The sequence below is a fragment of the Anguilla anguilla genome, chromosome 10 (genome assembly GCF_013347855.1).
Source record: "Anguilla anguilla isolate fAngAng1 chromosome 10, fAngAng1.pri, whole genome shotgun sequence".
Taxonomy (NCBI): Eukaryota; Metazoa; Chordata; class Actinopteri; order Anguilliformes; family Anguillidae; genus Anguilla; species Anguilla anguilla.
The window spans coordinates 47,200,938-47,226,911 of record NC_049210.1 but is presented as its reverse complement, the minus strand read 5'-3'; the positions used below and the strand labels follow the sequence as shown (position 1 = coordinate 47,226,911).

The 25,974-nt window shown below is 44.5% G+C and overlaps 1 protein-coding gene across 1 annotated transcript in view; it reads right to left on the bottom strand.

The window, feature by feature from the left end:
* Positions 1 to 19,704, bottom strand: part of adamts12 (ADAM metallopeptidase with thrombospondin type 1 motif, 12) — a 35,376-nt gene extending 15,672 nt beyond the window's left edge. Inside the window, exons 1-10 of the mRNA XM_035435629.1 lie at positions 19,280 to 19,704; positions 18,355 to 18,716; positions 9,251 to 9,431; positions 8,294 to 8,499; positions 7,275 to 7,358; positions 4,684 to 4,808; positions 4,208 to 4,357; positions 3,933 to 4,076; positions 2,068 to 2,212; positions 557 to 649 (exon numbers count right to left, since the gene is read on the bottom strand). Of these exons, the coding sequence (XP_035291520.1) occupies positions 557 to 649; positions 2,068 to 2,212; positions 3,933 to 4,076; positions 4,208 to 4,357; positions 4,684 to 4,808; positions 7,275 to 7,358; positions 8,294 to 8,499; positions 9,251 to 9,431; positions 18,355 to 18,716; positions 19,280 to 19,397 (1,608 nt within the window). The 5' untranslated portion in view covers positions 19,398 to 19,704. The remainder of the gene's footprint in view (positions 1 to 556; positions 650 to 2,067; positions 2,213 to 3,932; positions 4,077 to 4,207; positions 4,358 to 4,683; positions 4,809 to 7,274; positions 7,359 to 8,293; positions 8,500 to 9,250; positions 9,432 to 18,354; positions 18,717 to 19,279) is intronic.
* Positions 19,705 to 25,974: the final 6,270 nt, after the last annotated feature.

The following is a 25,974-nucleotide window of genomic DNA, read 5'->3' as shown; positions in this document are numbered from 1 at the left end:
TAGGCATTTGAAGTCCCTAATTAAAAACAAATAGCAGTTCTTTTTACTGCAGGAATTGCAATTAATACTTGAATTAAAAAGTTCTCCAGGATCAGAGTTCAGAATCCCTGAAATAGATAAGTTTTGTAGAAACTTCCTAACGACCACAAAACTATTTCCCCTTAATGTTAACAGAAATAGATCTACACCAACACACACACACTCTCTCCCTCTCTCTCTCTCTCTCACACACACACACACACTCTCTCTCTCTCTCTCTCTCTCTCTCACACACACATACACACACACTCACACACACTCTCTCTCTCCCTCTCACACACACACACACACACACTCACACACTCTCTCTCTCTCTCTCTCTCTCACACACACACACACTCACACACACACACACTCTCTCTCTCTCTCTCTCTCTCTCACACACACACACACACACACACATTACGAAGCATCAAGCTACATAAACAAATAAATGCAATGCTGTAGTGTAAAACTGAAATTCTGGTGCTCTTATAATACACCAGAGTCCAACACACCAAAATGAGCCTGTATGTACCTTGTCTTGCCCACATCTGGTTCCGTCTGCGGGGGCGTCCAGCTTGGAACGGCAGGAGCTGTTCACAGAGCACCACAGAATCTGGCACATATTCTGCAAGAAAAACAAAAAAAGAGAAAGAAGTCTTTTTTTTTTTTTCCTGTGTCACGTCCATAGACTGTGTAAAAATAGGTCACGTCAGAAAATCCCAATTATTTTCTACCATATTATACCATAAGAAATACAGTATATGTTCTTTATGCTCAACAATGTGAGAAAATTACATGATCTTATTCGGATACCACTGCTTAGAAAAAACAAACAAAAAATACAGTATTTACATTGCATATCCAGAGTGATTTACACAGCTTACATTCCATTTACACAGCTGGACATAAACTGCAGCAGTGCAGGTTAAGTGCGATGCTCAAGGGTACAACGGCAGAGCTCTAACTTAGAACTGGTCTCGCAGCCTCTAGGTCACAAGTCCAGTTCCCTAGCCATTATACTACACTGTATGTTTTATTTGAATCTTCTGGAGCTGAGGTGTTCTGGTCACACAGTGCAGCTCGAGCAGCAGGAGCGATGCAGAGGGAGGTTTAGATTAAAGAGCGGAGAGCAGTGAGCGTAGCTCGTCACTCTCTGCAGCTTAAGGAGGCCTTGCCCCAGGGGCAGGGGGAGCGGCTCCATCAGAACAACTAACCTGGAATGTGAGCTCAAATTATCAGAGGGGCGTGGCCTCTACACCAAACCTGGACCAAACCTAGCTGAGCACTCGAGTTCAACCAGAACCAGGAGATCAACCAGAACCAGGAGATCAACTAGAACCAGAAGATCAACCAGAACCAGGTGTTCAGCCAGAACCAGGAGATCAATCAGAACCAGGAGATCAACTAGAACCAGGAGATCAACCAGAACCAGGAGATCAACTAGAACCAGGAGATCAACCAGAACCAGGAGTTCAGCCAGAACCAGGAGATCAATCAGAACCAGGAGATCAACCAAAACCAGGAGATCATACCTGTTTATACAAAGTATCAGGGCCACTTCAATGAGTCAAGTAGTAATACTAACATATCAGTTGTGCAACTCTTTGGAAAGGCCTTAAGTTTATTTCATTCTTTCGTACACTCCTAGAAAAAGTGGCATCCATCATTTTACATTTGAGTACATTCTTGTGGTGTAGCTATGTGTAAAGTCATGTTTTTTATGTATGTACATGTTATTGTTGTGTGGGTCTGAAAGCAATAGAGCTTTGAACAGCATTTATATCTTTGGTTTTAAACACTATAATTTCTTACCCCTGATTGGCACTTTTAGATGAACTATGGTTTTAAACTGGATGGGGAATGGAATCCACTGGGAACCATAGATTTTGGGTTTTGTGGTATACTGTCATTTCTGTTTGGAATTTGTTTCTTGGATTTTTATACTAGTTCTACCAAACTACTAGTTCTTCTGTTCTATCTGTTTTACTGGGTGACCCGCCTGACCCGCAGAGGCGCAGGAAGTGAGGGGGCGGGGCTCCGTACCTCCACTTCCTGGCAGAAGGTGGCGTTGGGGCCGTACTGCAGCTGGCACTGGTGGTGTGTGGTGTACCTCACCCCTGGGGCCACCAGGGGCGTGGTCAGGTCCTTCTTAGAGGGCCGGTCATCCAGACAGGACCCCCAACCACGACTGCGAGAGAGAGGGAGGCGAGGAGAGGAGAGGCGAAGAGGAGAGGAGAGGAGAGGGGAGAGGAGAGGAGAGGAGAAGAAAGGAGAGGAGAGGAGGGATGGAGAAGAGAGGACGGGGAGAAGAGGAGAGGAGAGGAGAGGAGAGGGGAGAGGAGAGGAGAGGGGAGGGGAGGAAAGGAGAGGAGAGGAGAGGACGGGGAAAAGAGGAGAGGAGAAGAGGAGAGGAGGAGAGGGGGGAGAGGATGAGAAGCTGCCTGGAGATCCGGTGAAGTAAACTCACCATAAAGTAAACAGAAGCAGGACTAGGACGCAGAGCTCAAATAAACTCCACAAATACCACACAACTCCACAGCAAAGGATTAACCCAGCTGTAGTGATGGAAAAACCAATATGTTTGAATATACCGCATGTAATAATGAAGCACTCAGTTTGACTCACAAAAACCTTTAGCCAGTGATTCATATACAGTTTTTTTCTTTGCAAGCATAGTTTGGTAAGTTGTTTGATGACCTCATCGAACTCTTCTTGCACTTATTTTTAAGGCAAAGTTACTGAAGAATGTTGACTGAATCCAGGCCGCAGACCCTCTACACCCCAAATGGACCAGACAGCGACCCCACCCTTCTTTCATGTGTCCGGTAAAAATGATATTTCCACCAGACCTGTTTATGTTTTGTCTGCATCGATGCGTGTGGAAGATTGCAGACTGCAGATTTCCCAGCCCAGGATTACAGCTCAACTCTCTTTCATACGCTTTGGCTATCAAAGCCAAGCCCGGATACATGCAGTGGTCTTAGCAAAGAGGCGATGAATCAGATCAGTCTCGATTATGTCAGTGTCAGTCATTCCAACAAAACAAGGGGGAACACAAAAAAAAGCTCTTTTGAGTGAGGCAGCGCAACGTACCTCTCAATGCAAGGCCTAATCCCCGCTCACACAGCATGTCATTCACACATGCTGTATTACAAGACTGCGTACTGCACACGTGATAATCTCACACGCGAACACTGACCCTAATCCTGCTCTACTCCCCAGCAGTAATTACCTCCCACGTTTGCAGAGTGGGAGTAATCCGTGTTTACAAAGAAACTCCGCAACCTTTACAGAAAAGGGCCTAAACAGAAGAGAATTAAATTACCATTCTTTTGATTCTTCCTTTATTCTGGCTGGGTGACTCAGTGTTCATTCTGAACGCTGCAATTTAGGGGCAGATTTACACAAACCATCAAACGCGTACGCCACTTCCAGACAAGAGCGCATCGGACACGCGAGCTTTAAAGAAAAGGGAAATTAGAGGACTATGTAAATCTGCCTTTCGCCCTAAATAGCTGGTTAAAATGCCCTCACTTTGAATAGAACTTTTTAACCCAAGTTTACACTGAACAGTCTCCATTTTCAGGTCTCCTAGGTTACGTTCAGAATGGGACTCTGGCGTTGACGGGGGGTAAAGAGGACTATAAATGCCACTGAGAAATTCAGGACAGGGGTGAGGCCTCCATTGGGACAGGCACAGAATGAGCTAACATTACTTTGCGTTCAGTTAGCAGACACTCTTACCCAGAGCGACGGTGTGAGAGAGCGTGTAACGCAGAGCAGCGAAACAGACCAGACTGACAGCACTCCAACGCCCGAGCCGGTTATAACAGGTAGCAGGTGAAGCGAGGGAAGGGGGTTGGGGGGTGGGGGGGGGGGGGTTGTGGCGTGAGGGGCGGGGCACTCACTCCAGGAAGCGGGTTATGTACTCCTTGCTGCAGGGGGACCAGGTGAGGGGGGAGGTGTCGTATTTTAGCTGCCGGGACATGATGAAGGGGTGTTTACCGTCCAGCTCACAGTCATTCCCCTGCCCATCATGGTGGATTCCAAAACTGAAAAATACAACTTCTTTTACATACAGTTCACAGTTCACTTTAGTGTCACATTTGTTACACACACACACACACACACAGTATCACACACACACACATACACGAAGACTCACACACACACACACACACACCTGTGCCCCAGCTCGTGAGCCACGGTGAAGGCGACAGGTAGGCCGGAGTCCTCGTTGATGTTGCAGCTGCGGTGGGGCTGGCACATTCCCGACAGGTGAGAGAGACCCAGAGTCTCACAGGGCTGGTTCAGCCCAGCGCAGATATCCTTCCTGCCACACGCAGAGAGACACTGAGCAACATCACGCTGAGTCAACGCTCCAATCTTACTTTGTGTAAATTTATCTATGTGATCTGATGGCATGGCATACAAATAAATTTAAATCAATTAATCTTACTTCCCATAAGTATATTTTTGTGTACTGAAAGATGAAAGGCACTCAGTAACTGTTTTGAGAGTTTCAAGAGAAACTGTTTGTTCGTCACACTTCCTGGTCAGCTTTTTTGGTGATGGGTGGCCTCGCTGATCATGTGACCTGCTCTCTGGGCCTGTGTGGTGAGCCGTGGGAGAAAGGCAGCCAATGGGGAGAGCCCTTGCCTGGTGACGAGCACGGCAACGTCGTGGTGGGCGGGGTGAGAGTCGCTCTGGGGGTTGATGTTCTTCTGCCAGGAGCAGAAGCTGCTGAGCGTGGTGTCGGCGTGATGCATGATCTTCAGCCCCTTCTGCAGAGGGAAACCGGCACGAGATAACAGAATAACACACACAGTCTGCCTGGCAGTACAGTTCACAAAACCATCCTCTTTACCAAAACGAATCAGACATGTCAGTGCCAAAACGGGTAGACTTCCTGATTTACTGTGTAACGGTCAATATCTCTAGTGCAAACATACGTATGATCTGGCCTGAGGTCAATAAAAAATAATGCCAAAGTACATATGTATAATAAATATGCTACTCATACACATACCATATTTGCTTACATCTAAACAATATCAACACGGTCAGGCTACCACTCATCCTGGGTGGTGTTTCCTGAGTGCATGCATGACAGCTAAAGTTATGCCAGCGGGACCTTTGGGCCTTGTCAGGTTAAACTATGACAGACAGGTCAAAGGGCAAAGGGCACCCAAAAATCAGTCTCTCACTCTCCAAGCCAGAGGCTTGTTCAGGGGTCAGCGTCCCCATCCCCCTAAAAAAACAGAACATGCTACAATAACACTGACAAGAGAAAGTACACTGCAGAGAAATTTTGGAGAAAACATGTGGCTCCAATGCAGTGAAAGACTAAACAAAGAAACATCTAACAATAAAAAAAAACATCACTAAAATATCCTGCTGAAATGTAAGAACTTTGATGACTATGAAACAGAAAAAACACCAAATGCAACATCTCAGTGCTTGGAAAACTGAGACAAGGAGGACACAATCAGGTCAGCCATGATGTACTGCCTGCAAACAGGGTCAGGAGGATGTATGCGCACGGCACACGCACGCGGAGAGGCTTTGGCACGCTCCCAAGGGCAACACAGACCACTCGCTGGCCGAGTGCAATCTGAGGACAACGTCACACACTTCAGATGCCGCGATGGCGCCTAATTAAGATGGCTACCCACCCTGACAATGCTTAGCTCCAAGTAACAGCAAAGTGTGAAGAACAAGAGAAAGACTTTTAGCAAGTCTCTGCCCATTATTAGCAATGAGCCCTGCTAAATGACCTGCAAAATGATCTGCTAATGCCACTTACAGATGCAATGTCGTCTTGTGTTTTGAATATAATCGTTAGGGTAGTTGACCATGCTGCAGTATAGTTGATTAGTACGTAGTACCAGTTACACGCTCACTGGCTCTGAATCTGTACAACTACTGCACTTAGTATTTGATCCGAACATGCTTATCTGATCGGTTTCGTTAGTCACTCTGGATAAGTCTGCATGATAAAGGCTGTATTGTGATGCTAACCTTGGTTGAGATAATACCCTAAGCACTGCCAAAGTACTGCTGGACACGGCACCCAACCCCATAACTGCCCCAGGGGCGGCAAACACAGCCTTGATCTCAAACAGATTACTTACTGGAGGTGCCATATTTCTGCAGAAGTGTATGAAGCAACATTTTTCTTCAAGCTCTTCAAGCTAGAACAGAGCAATGTCTTGAAATAATTGCATTCACTATATATTTATTAAGAAAGTGCTAACATATTTTATCAGAGCAGATCAAATGCTACATTTGAAGCTCATTTGCGGGCTGCCAAACAGAAACTACATGTCTGAGCGAAGCACAGTATCCAGTAGCAAACAGCAAGAACAAGTCACAACACAGACACTCGCAGAGACACACACATCCTAACAGCTCTGTCTAATCCCGACTAACAAGCACCCGCCAAGCCCTGCAGAGCCAAAGGAAGCTGCCTTCAAACGCATTACGAAGGAAGTAGTTAGGGTCACAAAGATGCCATAAGAACAGCACCAACAAACCAACAAACCAGTTCAATTAGAGACGAAAAGAGTAGCTAGACGACAACAACAGTGGAGGAGCAACCCAAGAGGCGGATGGAATGGTCTGACAAACTCCAGAACATCACAGTGCCTGTTAATCCCCTTACACACCTTCTACGGAAACAGACCACCAACCCGGGGGGGGGAAAAAAAACAAATAATGAGAAAGTAAGCAAAGACATCTGACTCTGGGAGTATGGCAGCTCAGCAGGACCAGATGGCAAACCGACAGAAGCAGTTACAGCTGGTCTAAAGATCTCTGCCAGCAAGTTCACTATTTGTTAGGGCAAAGTTGACTTGTTGAAATCTCTACGGATGAGGAAAAAGGGCCACATAGGAAAACTAACTAAGAAACATGACCTACAGGAGTATAGTCAATAGCCCATTGATTGGACTGCCCTGTTCGTTCAAAACTTCATGGACTATTAGAAGCCCTTTGGCAACCTCAACATGACACAACACATCATCACAAACTGACTTCCTTACCCGTGCAGGCAAGACAAATATCCTATAACACACAGAAGGTGACTTTCCACATGGATTTTTGCTAAACCTGTAAGCATAAACTTAATAACACAAACACCAAACCCACCAGAAAGAGACTGGGACAGAATGTCAATGGACCACATCCCCTGAGGTGCTACCCCTTCATGACACGTGGAAGAAAATTCCCAAATGGAGCAGAGCGTTTACCTCGTCCTCCTGCAGAAGAATGAGCCGCACCAGGACGATGTGGATGGCGTTCCCGATGCTGGCATCGTGGAAAATCCCCGTCACCTGTGAGCATTACACCGGTTATCTGTTTTACTATCTGTGTTCATCTGAAAAATGTAGATTTTTACAATAGAAATGTGCGGCGTGTAGCTACACATTAAAAAATCTCATTATAAGTTATAATGAAACAGAGTCCAGTAGGGATCATAAGGAATCAGTCAATAGGGAATATGTCAGAGTAAAGTGTGCTGTAATACATTTTCGATCTTCCCTTGCCATAAGACTCTTCATTTTACACAAATGGTTTAATTTCAGAGACCTTGAGTGTCACACTTTTCACCGTCTGTCAGTAATTGCCATTCTCAATAGAAAAATATTAACCTCTTTCTAAGGAATCATTTACCATGTAACACTTTACAGGGAATTAAAGCACTGACTGATCTCACAGATTAAAAGTCCTGGGAAGAAAATACTAATGGAAATAATCATTATGGCGCAGCTATTCCTGACATTATCTGACCTTAACCAGGTACATCAATCCCTCATTCAATATAGGATACCAATCACTCAGTCAATATGGTATATCAATCAACTCATTCAATATTGTTTTTAAATCACTTATTCAAAGTGTAAAATTAATTATGATTATCAGTTTTCCACAGGTCAGAGTTTGCAGTTCTGGTCAGAGCAGAAATCAGCTCATAAATGGGGTCACTCCTGCTCTGGTTCCCCTGAGCTGCTCTCACAGAGTAACGCTCTTTTTCCTCATTATTACTGGGGCAGCAGCTGTCCCATCTGGCCCTGGAGCTCACATCTGCGCGAGCGTGTCCTTGATGAGCTCATAGCTGCTCCGCTCCGCTGGAGCCCCATATTCTGCCTCCCTGCTGACTACAAAATCAGACGTCCCTGCACACCCTGCAGCACTCCCCCCGGTCAGTCTCTGCCCCCCCCCCCCCCCCCCCCCGGTCAATCTCTCTCGGGCGCTCCCCCTCTCTCACCATGTTCATGATGGTGAAGATGTAGGACTCCACGTTGTCGCTGCCGTGGTACTCGATGAGCTTGGAGTCCGCCACCGCCAAGGTCTCCACCCAGCGTTCGCGGCTGACGGAGCGCTGGACCATCCGCCGGGGGCCTCCCGCCACCACCTGCTCGCTCTCCCACTGCTCGCGCTCCCTCTCCACCCGCCGGGACTCCTCCAGCGTGTCTATGGGAGAGAGGGACAGTGACCTCATACGTCCGCCATTTTGTAGTCAATATGATTTCATTCAGCCTCTCTAAAGCTGTATTATCATTTGCTCCTTTGCATTTTATTTTATTTGCATTTAAAAATGCAGAATTCTTAAAATTAAAAATACCTAGTTTCTCGTATTCTTAGTTTAACACAAAAGAGCATGGATAACATCATTCACCATGTGTGCACAAACCCCCCAATCACTCAACCCAAAAAATAACATTTCTTAAGACATTATGTTCCTTCAGTGAGAAATATCTGAATATCAGCTATTCCCTGGTGTGTTTGTTTAATCTCACTTTCTCGGGAGATCAGCTATTAGACAAAATCACGGAAGCACCCACACAGACTCCCCCGTCCCCAGTTAAGACCCCGTGGTAGGAAAGATGGATGCCCTCAGGGAAAGAATTTCCATGACTGGATCCAGATTAAAAAATGACATCCAAAATGAATTAATGGAACATATAACGAGCTAAGATTACAGAAAATGGTCACACTTTACAGAAAAGGAGCAAAAACCAGGCATGAATCCCCAAATAGCAAGCACATGACATACAAACCTCCCCGATGGGAGGAAATCTCAGGAGGAACCCAGCTATAGAGGGGGAGCCCATCCTCCACTGGCCGGCCTGGTGTAATAGTGAGCATTTCGTTAGCGTTTCGATAGCATCGCCCTATCACTGGGGCTGATGTGACCTGATGTCGAGCTCATGGTGTACCTCACCTTTCAGACCGCACACGCCCGACCGCCCCCCAGACTCGGCGCTGCGTGGGAGTCGGTGGCGTACCGGCCCGGCTGAGCTCCTGTACACCACGTGGGGCTCATGTCCCGTCCCACCCCCCGCCTCGAACCCCCGCACCGGCTCGATGAAAAAGTTCCCATCGGGCAAGCTGAAGAATCCTTTCTGTGGGGAAAATAAACACACACACAGACACACACATGTGAACAGGCACATACACGCACACACACGCACGCAGGCGCACACACAAACAGAACACATAAATTAGCCACACGGTGACTCACAGGATTAACAGTGTATTTTTAAAGCCTCCTCCTCACTATCTTCTACAAAGCAGGCATTGGCAGCAGCCAATATTTTATTCACATGGACTCTGACTTCTGGAAAGAAAGCACTGCAGCTGCCCAAAGTATTCCCACAATGACAGACTGCTTGATTAATGGTGACTGCCATACGGTAGCAGTAGCCCACAATGCAATGCTGCATTTACTGTCAGACACAGTTTGCAGCAGTGATTCTCAAAACTACAGATGACACGTTCCAACCAGAATGCGTAATGTGGGCTGCAATAAAGATCATTCTGTACTGGCTTCTGAATCCCCCCCACAAGATCACTCAGCGCTGATAATCAGGATTCGCCCCATTAGAGCACAGAGTGTGAATCTGTTCTGCGTGCTCGTGTACATTTGCATCGAACAGAGAGAACCGGCACGCCAGCATGCAAGCCAAACGCACTGAGCCGTTGAATTACATTTCCATACACTGTAAAAATAATACTGTACGGTGATCTGAGGTCGAGCATAAACATGTTCAAGGCATTTTTTTTTTTAATGAACAGTTTGACAGGTCCAGCAAGAACAAAGATTAACTATGACTGTGATGAAGAAAGCTACACTTGTAATGCAAGTCAAAGTAAAAAAAAAAAAAGAACATAAAAAAACACTTTGCTAGTTGTTCCTGACCTTTGAATGAATCTCCAGGCAGGTCAATACAAAACATCCAGGTTGGAACAGCATTCGTAAGCCACAAAAATAAAATCAAAAGGAAGAATGTCCTAAACAGTTAAAAAGTGCCAAAAGGCAGTTTATTAACGATCAAAGAAATGTTCCAAAGTGCAAAAAAAAACAGTTGCGATTTTAGTGTGTGTCAGCAGGGTTGCCGGGATAGCCTGGAGATCCGGCCGCCAAGGTTCAGGACAAAGACCGTTTGAACCCCGGCCAGCATCCCACACTGTGCTGGGGGGCTCCAATCTTCTGGGGGCATGACATCCAAAAAGGACCCCACCCCCTTCCTTTCATGGGACCTTTTCCTCTCACAGAAACCAGTGAGATCTCTAAATAATGCCATGCGAATTCACACCGGTGCCCACACTTCCTGTGCTCTGCCGTAGCTCACACCTGTGTGCTTAAGGTGTGTTTCAGGTGTGCTTCAGATGAGCCCAGACACGCCCCCCTCATCCACAGCCTGTCAGAGGCACTTCCCAGTGAGCACTGAGACGGCCATTTTGAGGTTCTGCGGGGACAGACTCCAATCTCAAGACATTTTTTTTCTGTCTAAGAAGGTTTATGTTCCTTCACAGTTTGATTATTATCACTGCGTTGGACAGCCATATCTTTTTTAAGTGATTTATACCGCTTATATTTTCACTTTTCCAGCTTGATGCTCCAGTACCTCTCTGAAAGATTAGACTACCGTAAAACCTACAACGGGCTTCAAACCTACAACCTTCTGGTTATCGTGCACACTGTGCAAAAGGTCATTTTCTTTGAAGAGTTGGTCTCAACCATGCATGGAAAGAAAAACAAGACAAGGCACCAGGCTCTCTACGCCCTGGACAAAGACAAGGCTGAATTCTACATCCCCCTACAGCTGCAGCCCAGAGTCGGTACACCTCATGTGTGACTGAATTCTCCTTCCAATGCATCTGTCATTGAATGTGGTGTTGCCAGATTTTTGTATGTCCAAGCTAAACATTCAGTCACTTCCAAAAGAGAGCAATACAACCCATGTTTAAAAAGGCTAAATAGTCCTTTTACACGATCAGCTTCCAAAATGATACAGAATGCGATAGATAGAGAGAGAGAGAGAAAGACATTGAGAGATACAGGGAGAGAGAGAGAGATACAGACAGAGAGAGAGAGAGCTTGCACTGCAACAGGAGATTTCCTCTTTCATTTATTTCTGAATCTTAATTTTCCCTAAAATCAGGTTTTTCTGCGCTTAGCTGAACAGGCTCCCTGTTTCCCCTCCGAGCCCCCCCCCCCCGGGGAGACTAAACTAACAGAGGTCCCTCTTCTGAACACAGAAGCCATGTGGAAGTGGTTTTACTTCTTCCTGTGCTACCTAAACTCCCTGTAGAGCTCTGCGGTGACTGCCAAGTAAGCAAAACAAAGCTCACAGTTTAGTATAAAAAAGGTTTTAAAAACCTTATTGAAGGTGACTGAAGGCTTTTTGTCCAGTTATGTAACTTTTGTGATTTCAAGATTTCCGTTTCAAATACAAACGGTCCATGTCTAACGAGGAGTTAAACATTCTCAGCACACAAAAACCAGCACACAAACACAGCCAGCTCCTTCGGTTCCCTTGTCCAGATATCAGCAGCTGATGTTTGCTGGATTAGAGTCAATGTTCAGGAATGTATTTAATATTTAGGAGGAGCACGGTGTTCCTCTAACTAAACACTCGCCAAGAAGATCAGTCCATGGAGCAGATATCAGCTTTTTCACATGGAGACTTTGAGAAGATCCAGTGAACTTTTGCCAGATACTGGGTGTAGAAGCCCCAAGCTATTTAATGAGTGGCAGCTTGTTATTAATCTATAAAAAACCTTCAGTAATTATATTTATAGATGACCTCATTGTACATACAAAATAACTATACATATTAAATTAATCAATAATCGCAACCAACAATAAAATTACATTTATTTACTTATACAAGTTATTTATTAACATGATCTGAATAATGAAAAAATTATAATGAAAAAATAACTCAAATCCAATACACATTTTCCAGTCTGATAGAGTTTGAAAAAAAAAACAGGCTGCAGAAGCCTTCCAAGCAAAATGGCAAGTGAGATCTTACTCTAACCTTAGCACAGCACACATCATCTTTGAGATGCTCAATGGACAGAGGACTGGGCTGGCAGCCAGAGGTTATTGGGTTCAATGCCCAGATGGGACTTCTGGGTTTTTTTGTTGCAGAAGCACAGTGTGAAAAGCATGTGTACAGCTTTAAAGCACCTCTTAAAGCTTTCTAAACAGATTAATAATCCTGCGTGTGATATTTCAGGGAAAGTGCACATAATTTATTTGTAAGAGACAGGCCCTTAAACAGCATATGACTGCAGAATTAAAATTTTCAGAAGAAAATGAGAACACACAGAAGAGCTAAACAGGTGAATACCTGCTCTGTAAATTCTGCCTCCAGGCCACGCCCACTGATCCTGGCAAGGTAACAAAAGTAAAAAAAGCCCTGCTGGCTTCCCTGGCACTCAGCTCTGCTTCAGTTCAGCTCAGCCCATTCAACACAGCAGAACACCCCGCGCCAGTCTATAGGCTGTGCTCGTCTACCCAGGTCTTACGGACGAACACACAAATACAGAGTCAGCGCAGATTCAGAATGTGAATAAAATCCATAAAACATCTTATGTGCAGGGCTCCCTGTGTCCAGCTATTCCGTTCCTTCCAGAGGAGTCACGCTGCGTGTGATGTTTTGGTGCTGAAACCCAGGACAGAGGAGTCCACACTGCGTGTGACCCATCAGTAACAGCTGGAAGCTCAGAGCTGTTCCAGATGTGCACTGAACACCTGACCCACTTTTTCCCCATTTATGCCTCCCGTACACCAAACGACTTCTGGACAATTAAAGTCTGACACACTCTCACATTTAACAACAATCTGTCTGAAATCATAGGGTTTTTATCACGGGTTTTTAGTATAACAGTAAAAACAAATATGTCCTTCCACCATCTCTGAGACTTGAATCTACGGTATGGTCAAAAAAAAGCATGTATGTAGTTTCAACAAAAATTGATGTTGTCATCATTCAGGTTTTCAGTTTTAGGTTCATATGAATTATACCACATATGAAGGACAGCCCCCCCGCCCCCCCCCCCCCCCCCCCCAAACAGAAGCAGGTATTGTGAGTCATGTTGCCAGGGGCCACATTTATATTACTCCACTGCACTCCCCACTGAGCTCCAGTCATAATTCATGTGGATTTCAGGAAATCAAAGGATGTTCAGAAACCCAAAGTTTCATCTGTTTCAAAGCACTTCAGTTCCGTTGGCAAGCCTGGAGTTTAGTATAACTCAGCCGTGGCATCCCTGTCATATGGAGGCTTTCTATCCCCAAAGAAATTCTACTATCTTTTTTGTTTATAGTGGCCTATAAATCCAAGCCAAGGCAGCATGTTTATCACTAGGCATTTTTACACAAATGGGGTTTCGAGTGCTCTGTTTTATAGACGCCATGCAGACTAATTGGTATTTTCGGACCGCCCCACATAAAGCTTTGATGCAGCATCTGTTATGTCTGGCACAAGGGCTCCCTGATTTGACTAATCACACTAATCGTTTTCCACCTCAAAGGGCCCATGAAAAAGCACCACCATCAAAAAAAGCTCTGCTCCACCATCAGCTCCTCTCTAAACACCTTTGGAAGCAGTTCAAGAAAACATACCTGCCGGTCTCTCCCCATCATGACTCAACCCGTTCCATGGTTTTATTTGTCTTGCAAATTCACAAACGTCCATCGGAGGGTTGTGTAACTTTTCAATCCCAGGTGGGCTGGAATTCCCTCTCAGCCCTCCTCCACACAGAGGGTGGGGGAGGAGGGGTGGACAATTACACCCACCTCAGGCTCAAAAAATAAATCAGGAGAATCACCTACGCTCTCCGTGAACACAATCACATATGAGCAGCAGGTCTCCATAGGAACCAGCACACAGGTAAGCAGAGGCTGCAGGGACTGGGGAACTACAAGACCATGCAGGAGAAACATTCCTCACCTGAAAACATAAATGCAAATGCGGAGAAGACAATCCAACTCTGTGTGAGGTGTCAGTCAGAGACAGGACACTGGCATGCACTGCAAGTCCAGGAGCGTGAAATTAAAATCATTTCAGGATCCAGAGACAATTAATCAGAATATAGAACATTCAGGGATTCATTTTCACCAAATACTTCACTTCAAAGTCAAAGCTACAAAGAACGACATTTTAAAGCTTTTTTTCCAGTTCGTTTTTATGAGTGGTGAAATGTGGGTTGGTTCACAGCAAAAACACTGAACAAAAACACTCAACAAAATGAGTGCACCAATCATTTTTGCTATTCATGTTCAGGATTGAATAGCTTTTCTTACGGGGAACTTCTGGACTGATCATTTTTAGAAATGGGCGGCTGCAGACGATTTGACCTCACAGTGTTTACCATTTCAGTCCACTGATGATTTGCGAAGCGTGAAAGCAAAATGTTGACTTGGATATGAACCGTTCTGAAGGGGCACCAAATTGCCAGTGTCTCCCATTTATTTTGGGAGCGCGGCGTCTTCCACAGACAGACCCTGTGCTCTGCAAGCACGCTCCCTTTCTTAAAAACACTGCTTACGTTGCAGTTAGAAATGAAAGCACCAGATAACACAGGAAACACAGGAGCACTACAACTTTAAGGCACATGATGCAAGACCATTTCATTTATTTTGGAGCACTGTACTTCGCTCTGTTAAGAGCTAATTAAAAATGCGCAGGAAATCTATCCGAAGGCTATGACTAGTGTATCATTGCTTATAAATGTCCGCACTCTGCAATGGAAAAGTAGGCTGTTCCTCTTAAGGCAAAAATGTGCCCAATGGCAAAGTTAGCATATCGAAGATTGTCAGCAGGACTGTCAGCGAAACAAGTGGTAACACTGGAAGCCTGGGGTAAAACAAAAATAATTAAACAGAAAAAAAAAGTTCCCTGCAGTTTGGAAAAGTTAGTCAAACCCACACAAGCCAGACACTCAGGAATTACTCACAAGTCGTGTTTTGTGAAGGGTGAACAGAGCAGAGCGAAGTGGGATTTAAATTCAGAAAATGCAAATCTGACTAAATTGCGGAATGTGGTCCTTCAACAGAACCCTCTCATTCACTGCAAAGAGTTCAAAGGTGAAAATGAAGAAGGAAGATTCATACAACATTGCTTTAGTCAAGCTTTAGTCTACATTTCAAGGTTTATTTTTTCCGCAAGATAATAAATTCACCACAAAACAGAATCATAATATTTGGTAAGGCATTTAGTAGTTAAATACTGATGCGGCGCTGCTACACTAACATTTCTGGCCATCATTCCTCAATAAGGGGACCATTCCAGAGTTCTTCAGGTTCATCCTAAATATGAATGAATGAATGAATGAATGAATGAATGAATGAATGAATGAATGAATGAAACATTGCATTTATATAGCACTTTTCCAGACGCTCAAAGTGCATTACAGTGATGAGGGGGAACTCACCTCACCCACACACTAAACACTTTTTTTGTTGTTTAAGAGTGCTAAAATATGGCAGCATCCGCCTTTTGATCAAATTTATGATGACAGTAGGACAAAAATCTTTCTTGGACCAGATTTTTCCAAAGTTTCCTTCAGAGCTTGAAATGGCGCAATTGTTAACAGTCACAACCTTATTACCACACACTTAATAAATAAACCGTTTCGAGCTGCCTGTGCAGGAGCACAGTCTTTTCATCCTGAGATAGCTGAGGCCATGCTAAGGGAACATGAAAGCCGAGGGCTGCTGGTGCTGAAGAGGCGCCAGATGCATGAGGCTGACCTATATTCCTTAGCAAGGGCGCACAACCCCGCAAGGCTCAAACGTTTCCAAAGCCGCCGCTCGGTCCTCGCTGCGCTCCGCCCCCTCCCTGCGTCGTCCAATCAACTGGACGGAATACTTTCATTCCCAGTTTGGAGAGAGCTGCGCCTGCACGTCTGCTTTCCTAATGTACCGCTGAACTTCTGTGGTTAAAGTAGTCCGCTTATAGCAAAAGCCTTCCGGAAGTGACACTCTAAACAAAAACAAGGATATTTGCTGACAGGCATTTTTTATGAAGATGTATAGCAAGCTTTTTTTTTTTGTTAAATTACAATATCTTATACCCAGCGGGCTACTAGGCTCTCTGCTGTCAGTAGAAGAACTCCACAAATAATCCTTCCACTGTTTGCATTAGACCCCAAGGATTGCCAGTTTCAATCCTGTTTCCACTGAAATGCCAGTGATGCTATTCAGAATGCAGTGGAACTCTCCGCTGGCTGCCAGCCTGCCAATCACAACGCAGCCTTAAACTTCAGGTTTCAAGTGTGGCGAAGCATGCCTGCTCCCTGTCTAATATACCACAATGCAATAGCACCACATTCATGAAAAAACATGCATTCCAGGGGGGGAAATGCAACCCCGCTAGCGTTCAACCCTTTAATCAGAGCTGAGTTATGCAAAGCTGGTGAGCAACTTCAAGAGCTGCAAGCGACTCCACGTTCCACGAGCATACCACTGCTGGCCTTCTCAGTATCACACTGCCAAAATTACATGCCATTTGAAATAAATAAAAAAATAAGTGCAACAGAAGGGCTATTTCCTATTTAAGCATTGCATTGTTTGTCCTGATGTGACCTCTCTTTTAAAATTCATAGTTCAAATAACATCAGTGTTTTGGTTCCTATGCTTTTAATTTCCATATTTCTGTGCATATAGCCTACTGCTTTTGCATCAGTACTATTTTGAGCGCTAAAAGACTTCGGTGCTGGTGTCCGCGCTTGGGTTTGTCACTGTAGGGACAGGGCTGTATAGGGTGCTGTGCTCTATTCCATTCCACCACAACAAATATTATAAATAAACAAATAAATAAACATTGAGAAATGATGATGTGAACCACTATGGTGTGCCACTTCTCCCAAAAGAATTAAAAGAACTCATAAGAGTTCCAACTGTCTGATCCCCCAAGTGAACATCTCAGACTACACAAGCGAAATGGCTGTGGGAAGGGTTTGTCTTGTTTACCCCACAGGGGCAGATGGGCCGCAGCAGCGCGGTGCATTAAGGCAATACGCACGCCAGCATTCCAAACCGCTTCTTCTGAGCCAGACGTACTGTAGGCCATCCTGCATTACCGAGGGCGATGAGCAACATCATGAATTTACTGATGACGAGCAAAGTGGTAAAAGCTCCAGGATGGATATTCGGGTAAACTCTTCACAGTTCAACACGTAGATGTGACTTTGTGGAGAGGATGATGTTGAGGGAATTATTTGTAAATAGTTTATATAAGATACAAGGCAGCTGCATTACCAAATAGAGGAGTATTGGCAGAGAACAAGTAAAGAAGGACGCAGGATCAGATGGATGGAGTTTTGAACAATGAAAAGGCCAGAGCAACTGCAGGATAAACAGTAGGAAAAAAATCCATTACAGTCCAGAAACAATAATACCAGTTACCGTAAGAGTATGACATGATGGAACAGGTACATCAACGGAACATGTGTAAGAAGATTTAGATGGAAAAATTACAGAAAATGAACGAATCAACTACTTTAAGCATATTTTGACAATGAATTGCTCATTGAACCGCCAAAGCCTGTGACATCACACTGTAACTTGATCCTTGTGAGCGTGTCAGGAATAGGTTGGGGTTACTGTACTGTAAATATACAGCATACAATGTATACCACAGCTGTGCATTTCATCTTAGTTTCCAAAAGCCTCTGCAGCACACAATGGTTTACTTGTGGTAGCCAGATTTAATTTGCATAGTGATGACAAACACACAATGACCACTTCTGGTCAGTCTGGAATGAAGTTTGAACATGCAAAATATAGTATTGCTTTTTTGACTTGTGATGAAAAAATGAAATCACTATTAAAATCCTAAAAGCAGTCTTCATGTGCCCATGGCTTTTGGAAAGTAAATACATATGCAGATTAAAAGGTTGTACTGAACTGGCTGTAGGAATAGTGAATGGCTATATTAAGAAGTCTTCACTTTCATTCACTAAAACTCTTGCATTTGAGCGCGTACGTCATCGTGCCACATCCCAGGTATAAAAACCCATCCTTACCAGCCCGTTGCACGTGCTTACTGCCGCTGTCCCTTGGACGCTGGAATTCGTCACCCTCCCCAGAAGGTGACAGGCATTATGCCCGGAGACCTGTCGCTGCCGGGTTCCGTTAAAGACCCCGGGTCTTCTCTCCAGCACGTACTGGTCCGAGAGCAAATGGCTATTGACTGAGAGGTTAAAAGTTAAATTCCAGCCTCCATGTGGCACCTTGTAGTACACGTACGTTTCCGCGGCGTCCAGGTCACGCTTGCTCCGCCCGCGGTCGAAGTGATGTGTCAAAGAGAAAGAGACGAATTCTCCGTCCCTGCTGACCTTTTCCGGATGGACCACGGAGAACTCAGGATGTGACCTGATAAAGTTTTCTGTGGGGACAGAAAAAAAGTGATCTAAAATTGCACTTCAAACACGAGACTTGCACATTATAAGTTTGTATTCCGACGGTCATTTACATCTCGCTAAATAGTCATGTTAATATCCCATCTGCTGACACTTGGATTTCCATTTGACCAGTTGAGATGGCTCCAGAAATATGCTGGTCATGACATAAAAGTAGCCTGTTAACATTCTGTTAAGTACTGTTTTGATAATCCACATCAGCGTTTAAGTGCCACGAATTCAGAACCAGATCAAGTGCAAACACGACTTTTGAGAAATGGGCAACAGACGCGGGAAACAGTCTTGTTTCGAGTTTTGTCCCTTAAACTAAATCGGACGCACAGGATTAAACTGTAATCTGAAACATGGACACAGCTACAAGACCTAGGGCTATCATCAAAAGGATGAGTGGGTGCCGGAGACTGAGGTTAACAAGGACTCATGCAGTTTGCAGTTAACTGTAACTGTGGTCAGGATGGTGCTCCCGCAAACAATAAAATATATGTCTTTAAATTAGATAGTTGATAACGGCTGCAAAACAAACACTAACCTTGCTCTGTGTCTGGAAAGTAGAAGCTGTCCGGCTGAAAGCACTCGACGTGGCCGGTTGCCAAAAAGAAAACAAGCTTTAGCAGAAAGAGAACCCGGCTCTCTAGAAGACATTGCATATTTTAACAATCTAAAATAACCCAAAAGGGCTAAACGCAAAGAGTCATAAAAGTAGCATTTAGCATTAAAGGCGGTCTCGCGACCACTGAGTTCTAATAGCGACGAGCGGCATTGCAGGGTGAAGACGTGATAGGAAACATACATCGAAGACAGTGGAAAGAAGGAAAAGATATCGTGAAAAGTAAGACAGCGTTTCAAGATTGCAAGGGGTGGAGTATTCCAAGACTAGTGTCTTGTTTCTTTTTAGGGGAGCCGAGGGAGTTGAGGGGTAAGCGTTCTAGCTGCAGCTGTATCACTGTGAAGATAAATAACGTTCACCCGTCCCGGGGCAACGGTAAATCAAACATTAGGCTACGCCGCGAAATTGAAAAATCATTAAGAACGTGAACGAGTCATCGCTTTTAAATGTCACGTCAAATGTACATTCTATTTCACTTACAGTCAGCGTTCAACCGCCAACAAAAACCATAGCAGGCTGCTACTTCGTTTCCAAACTGTACGAGAACGTGAGAATGGAATGAATGTTTTGATTTCAGAATGTCTATATTTTGCATTAGCATAATAACTCCTTAAAGTGAACTGGCTCATTGAAACTGCAAACTGGAACCTTAGCTCAAACTGCAAAAGGTTGTTCAGGGGCAGCTGGTCTCCAAACTGAAATATGATGAAACTAACATACTGTTATGTTTATATCCCAAATTATGCAGGGGACTAGCACTGAAACCTGCTGTAGAATCTGAACAGGAGCAATAGAGCATCTAGATTAACAATTTATGGCATGTCTACAGCCAGATGTTGAAAAGATATGCACTAGTATGGTTTTTATTTATTTATTTATTTATTTATTTATTTATTTATTTATTTATTTATTATTTTACTGCATTTACCATAATGCTACCAAAAATCTTATTCCAGCAGTGGAAACTGGGTCAATGAATGAGTGCAAGTGCATTGCATGTAGGCCTGTCTGCCAGATAAGATGTCCAAGCCTACATGGCTATGATAAACAAATGCAACACTAACAAGCTGTAATGCCAGAATGTCCCCCCTTATGTGTGTATTGCAGTTCTACTGCCAGTTCTTTTTTTTAGTGTGCATGAAACCTCACTTCACCCCTGGATCCGTCATTAAAAAATGGTAAACCAGAGGATGTTGCATTCTCAGTGGCCATGTTCAGTTTCAGGCAATATTACTTGCTCCACACCAGCCCAGGTTTGATGGTCTTGGCCAACTGTGGCATTGAAGTCTCCAAGGATGATGGTGTTGCAACAATCAGACAGTGAAGATAAATGCAGTCCATTTACCAAGATCTTCATAGTATTTGCCCTTCATATCCTCTGGATTAGTCAATGTAGGAGCATAGGCGCCTGCGATGGTGGCATGCTTTTCATCTACAAGAGTGATTTTGAGGGTCATCAACCAGTCAATTCACGGTTTAAGGTAACTGGTTATTTCAGAAGCCATGAAATTGCTTATAGCAACACCTGCTTCACAGGGAGGGGAGTACTGTATTTAGTTGCTTGGATGGCTGCCTAGTTTATCCACTTCTTCTACAACTGGGTACATTGTCCCGGGCCCTGGGGGTGGGGGGGGGGTGGGGGGGGGGGGGGGGGCGGGTCAATGGTCTGTAAACTTGTGGTAAGTATTACTAGTCCGGGCCAGGGAATATATAATTTAATAATACAAGTTTTTTCCCGGGCCAGGGAATTTCACCCGGCAGCTCTGTGTGTTCTTAATTAAATTAATCATAATTCCTGTCTGCACAAGCAAATATTGAACATGCATCACCAGCTCCTGCCTTGCTCAGTAATGTCAAAATGTCAAAAATAAACGCATATGCAAAGTTCAGACTGTACAGATCTGTGGACTTTAAGTGAAATGCCATTGCCATTGCAGCCGATGATTTAAATCCACCTTCCTGGTTAATATAGACTGCGAGAAAAAGGAATCGCTCGCACTTTGCAGAAGAAAAACAGCTGATATAACTGGCAGCTTCATAAATTAATGATAGCACAACAGCATTAACTATTAGCATAACAGCTAAAGCTGCTGTGCTGAAGTGCTTGGTTAGAATTGAGATAACCCCAGTGCCAGTTGTGGCCTTCAGCCAAATACTTGGGCATAGCTCGTAAGGTGCAGGTTAGGGTACAGTGCCCATCTTTGCCCAGCATCTTCAAAACATACTGTATGTAATGAGTTGAAGATTTTCTGTATACTCTCAGTGTATATATACTGATGTTCATGTTATATTATTAAGCCTTACGTGGGCTAGAGAGTGATAATTGTTGCAATAAAGAACCATTTCTAATGTTGATCTTTTGAACCTGGGAATTCTCCTCATCGTATTACATTTGGATTGTAGCAAGTAAATAGTTTTGAATGCAAGGGAATCAGACACGGTGGCAATATTTCAGTCCAGATTACAATACCTCGCAGTCAAGCCTACGATCAGTTACAGTCCAGACAAAGCTGGAGAAGTCTGCAGTGTTTTGTGGGGGCAATAAACTTTCCTTACTGTCGCCTAACAACAGCGATGTGTTGTTTATGGGCGAGCTCCTGAATAGCGGGGAGGATTCTTGCCTTTCACGTGTCTGCGTGGATAATCCGTCTGATCTGGAAGCTGTACCGCCATGGAGAACGCTTGGCGAGGCCCGCGTGTTGGCATCTCCACACTGTGCCCTGTTTACCCGTAGCTTTTCCCCAAATGCCTGCTCTCCTGTTTGTTACCTCGTTCCCACTAATGGGGTGCCTGTTCAGGGTCCCGTTGCGTCATACAACTAGTCCTGAACCGACTAGATCAGTGGTGTCCGATCTTATCCGAAAAGGGCCGGTGTGGGGTGCAGGTTTTTGTTTTAGCCCAGCAATACGACACCTGATTCAACAAATGACTCATTTGAACTGCAAACAGCAGTCAGCACCTTAAGTTGGCGCCAGTATTTTTTCTGGCCTCTTCTGGCACTGCGATGGCACGCGAAGAACACGATGAAGCTTGATACCAACCATTTTAAACCACGCGTGAGCAGAGACCGAACCCACAGGTGTGGGGTGCATTGAGCTCCGTGGAAGCTAGCCGCTGGGGTTCAGATGCTAACGAGAGCGGCCGTTAAAGCAGCCACCCATTCTGCTCCCCGTCTGAAAGTTTCCCCCGTGATTAAGAAGCGGGACGAGCTCGCACGCTTCATTTCACTGGAACAGCAGGGCTTAAGCACGCACGGCTGGGCCAAGCTGCTGGGGAGTCCCAGGCCCAGGAACAGCCTCCCTGCAAACACTGTAATGGGCCACCAGTGGGGGGGGTGCCACATTCCCCACATACTCACCTGTCTGGAGTCAGTGAGCTCTGGGGGTCACAATACTGATGTTACTCTCAGTCTGGAGAAAAAATGTTTATTGAGATGGACCTCTGGAATTTGTTCAGTGTTAACAGAAAACAGCTCCGATTTAATTAAGAGGTACCCCACCCCCCACACACGGGAGCTCAAGAACCTTCTTTCAGTTTAAGCAGCCAATGACAAATTGATCAGTTCTTACAATTCACTTTTAAAAGACATTTTTCAAAGCCATGGCCTGGGGAAATTAGCCTTAGGGTTTTTAAATGGCTAAATTATGGTTGGGTGAAATGGCTCTGGTTCTCTGAGATCTGTGCGATCAGGGAAAGTATTAGTTTAGGTGTACAGTACCAAGTATCACTTAACCCAGCACCATTGCAAGAGCAACCATGGTGTGTGCTGGGTGGGTTCTGTAACGAAGTCTTGAGCAACAAAGTAGTGGAAACGAACAGAACAACTGGCTTGCAGATTTGGTTGCTTTACAATTCCTCAGACTTATCAGTCCAGCCCAAGAGAACTGAATTGGCCCAAGAGGCAGAGAACAATGCCAGGAAAAATAGCTGGTCTGCTCCCCTGCCCTGTCAGTCATTCAACTCTGCTGCAGCAAGCTGTCGAATGCTGTGTTAACCCTTAAGAACCCATTTCAGCTTGTGTGTGTAATTTCACAGTGGTGAACTGAAGTCAGTGGGAGACTAGGAGGTAAGCCGTCTCTCACCTGTTTGACCAGGCCAGCCTGCTACTTCTGCTAGGTGCTGGTGTCAGTGTCCATGATCTCTCGTCTAATCTGTTTCTTTATGGATATTTTATCCTTTGTGATTTTTTGAATGATTTAATTTTATGCAGAAATGTTGCTTTCCCAGGGTGTGTGATGCGCTGCAGGTGAACTAAAGGAAACATTCTGCACCTTTCACAGCACAAGAGGGCGAGGCTGTCTGTGTGCTTACGACAGAACCAAAACCATGGTCACCCATCCAAAGAGGTTTTTGTGTACCTTATATAAAGGAGCTCAATGCTGTCAAAAAAACTTTTTGAAACCCTTTACATGTCTCACTGGATGCACATACATTGTTACAGATTGTATGTTGCAAGCATATTTCTTTAAGATATATTCAGGCTTTGCTTGGTCATGCAGCGTTTTTGGTAATTTGACAACAGACTGATTTCTTCTTGTCTTTACTGCTGAATCACTGGATGTCTTCCAGCACAGACTGAAGATCAGCCTCCTGACCCAACCCCACCCCTGACTACGCCTATCTTATGCAACAGAGTTAATAGTTATTATAGTTATTATAGTTTTTTGTAAAGATTTTATGTTTTTATGGCTATGCTGTAGTGATGTTGTTTATATCGTGCATACACTCGTTAGGTAATCTAGTTAGCCGGGTCAGGTGCTTTTGCTCATATAGCTTGAATTGATGTGCTTATGTTCTCTCCTTTTTTTTTTTAAATGGACATTTTTTCCTCTGAAATTGCCATTGAGCTACCTGTGCTTCCTAAAACAGAGCAGACGAAGTGTGCTCACTGTTTACTACCCTTGACCACGATCTGTTGCCTGTTTTCCACATTAGAGGACACGCACAGTACTACAGGCTGGTAGCAGCACATCTCAGGGTTCATGTGGCAGTAACCTGAGGAATGTTGGCCAAGTAAAACCCTCCCTAGCCTACGGTGGGTAATTAGGCCCTGGCACTTTCACCGCAAACAAATATCACGATTCGTTTGAACATTTGGTCCTGCTGATGTTTCACTAGTGAACCCCGCACTTCAGATGTTTTTGTTCTGAGGTGTACATGAATATGACACACATATTTTATTCTAAAGTTTAAACAATGTAACCATACAATGGACAGGTCTTGTTCCAGTAATATCCAGTTATACAAGCTTGTCATGTGCAATATTAAGCTATGAATTATGTAATATTTAGTTGTAATTTTGCATCATACACTGATGTGTGTGAACTAGAAACTGTAGAGCTTCTGCACATTACTGTGATAATTAACAGTAACAAATGTACATTGCTTTTTATTATATACTAAATCATACAGCTACGTTGCCCAACATTTTGGGAGCGTTCACTAAGACAAAGTGAGGAAAGTGTTATTGGGTGTTGCCCATCTGAACGTTCTTCTGCTTGAAGCAACATGGAAGGACACAGTGTCCAATCCTGACAATCAGAGTCAATTAACAAGCTTTGATCGAGGTTCAGGGTTTGCCTCAAGGGCTTGTATTAAAACCCACACCTTTGCAGCACTCCTAGAAGACCTCACCCTCACCCAGCGTGTCCTGGTGCGGTCTCTTATGAACCCTCACCCAGCGTGTCCTGGTGTGGTCTCTTATGAATCCTCACCCAGCGTGTCCTGGTGCGGTCTCTTGTGAACCCTCACCCAGCATGTCCTGGTGCGGTCTCTCATGATGCTGCATCAGGCCGTGAGGCCAGCTGGGCTGGAACTCGTTCAGGGGGCCTCGGACTTGGGGAGAGCGATGCAAAGTCAGGGCGGAGGGATATTCCCGCCCGCATGCTTTCCCATGAAAATGGCCTCTCACGGATTTCGCCAGAGATTGGTGGCCAGCATCGTCCCTCTCGTGTCAGCAGTAAAAGCGTGAGCGGGGAGGGATAAGTGCAATGCTCTGCCTTCCTGTATTCTGGTGAAATTCGTCTTTAAACCCTTGAAGAGACTGACTGTGAGAGCCTGACTGTGCTCAAACGAATAGTCAGAGGTTGAGGCTGGTCCATCTGTTCTCTTAGTGTCAAAATGGGAATGGGAGCAGGGAAGGTTTTAAGGTGCCATTTCCAGGTTCAATAGAACATGGTAAGTATGGATAAATAGAACGGCCAAGGTTTTGTAAAAACTAATGGTTAATAGGGTGGGGAAATGTAAAAAGGTTTGGCGCATTGTGATGATATTAAAGATGTAACCATCGAACTAGTAGTAGCAAACTGGGTATACTTAAAGTTTTACAACAGTTTGCCACTGGTACTCTAGTTACTTTATATTACTTGTGAATGCATGTGACTTTAGAGTGTCAATTCCCAATTTCGTGTAACATGCCTCATGGAATTGAATATTGTGCACACAAAAATAAAAGTTGATTGAACTTGAAAAAAAAAGCTAGGCCTACCTTGTTTTTACGAAGCCAGCATTTCTGCGAACCTGCAAAATGCCTACTCTGAATGTAAATTAAGCTAAATGTTGCAATCTTGGTTACTTTGCAAAATCAAGCAGTTTAAGATGCAACATTTAATTACATT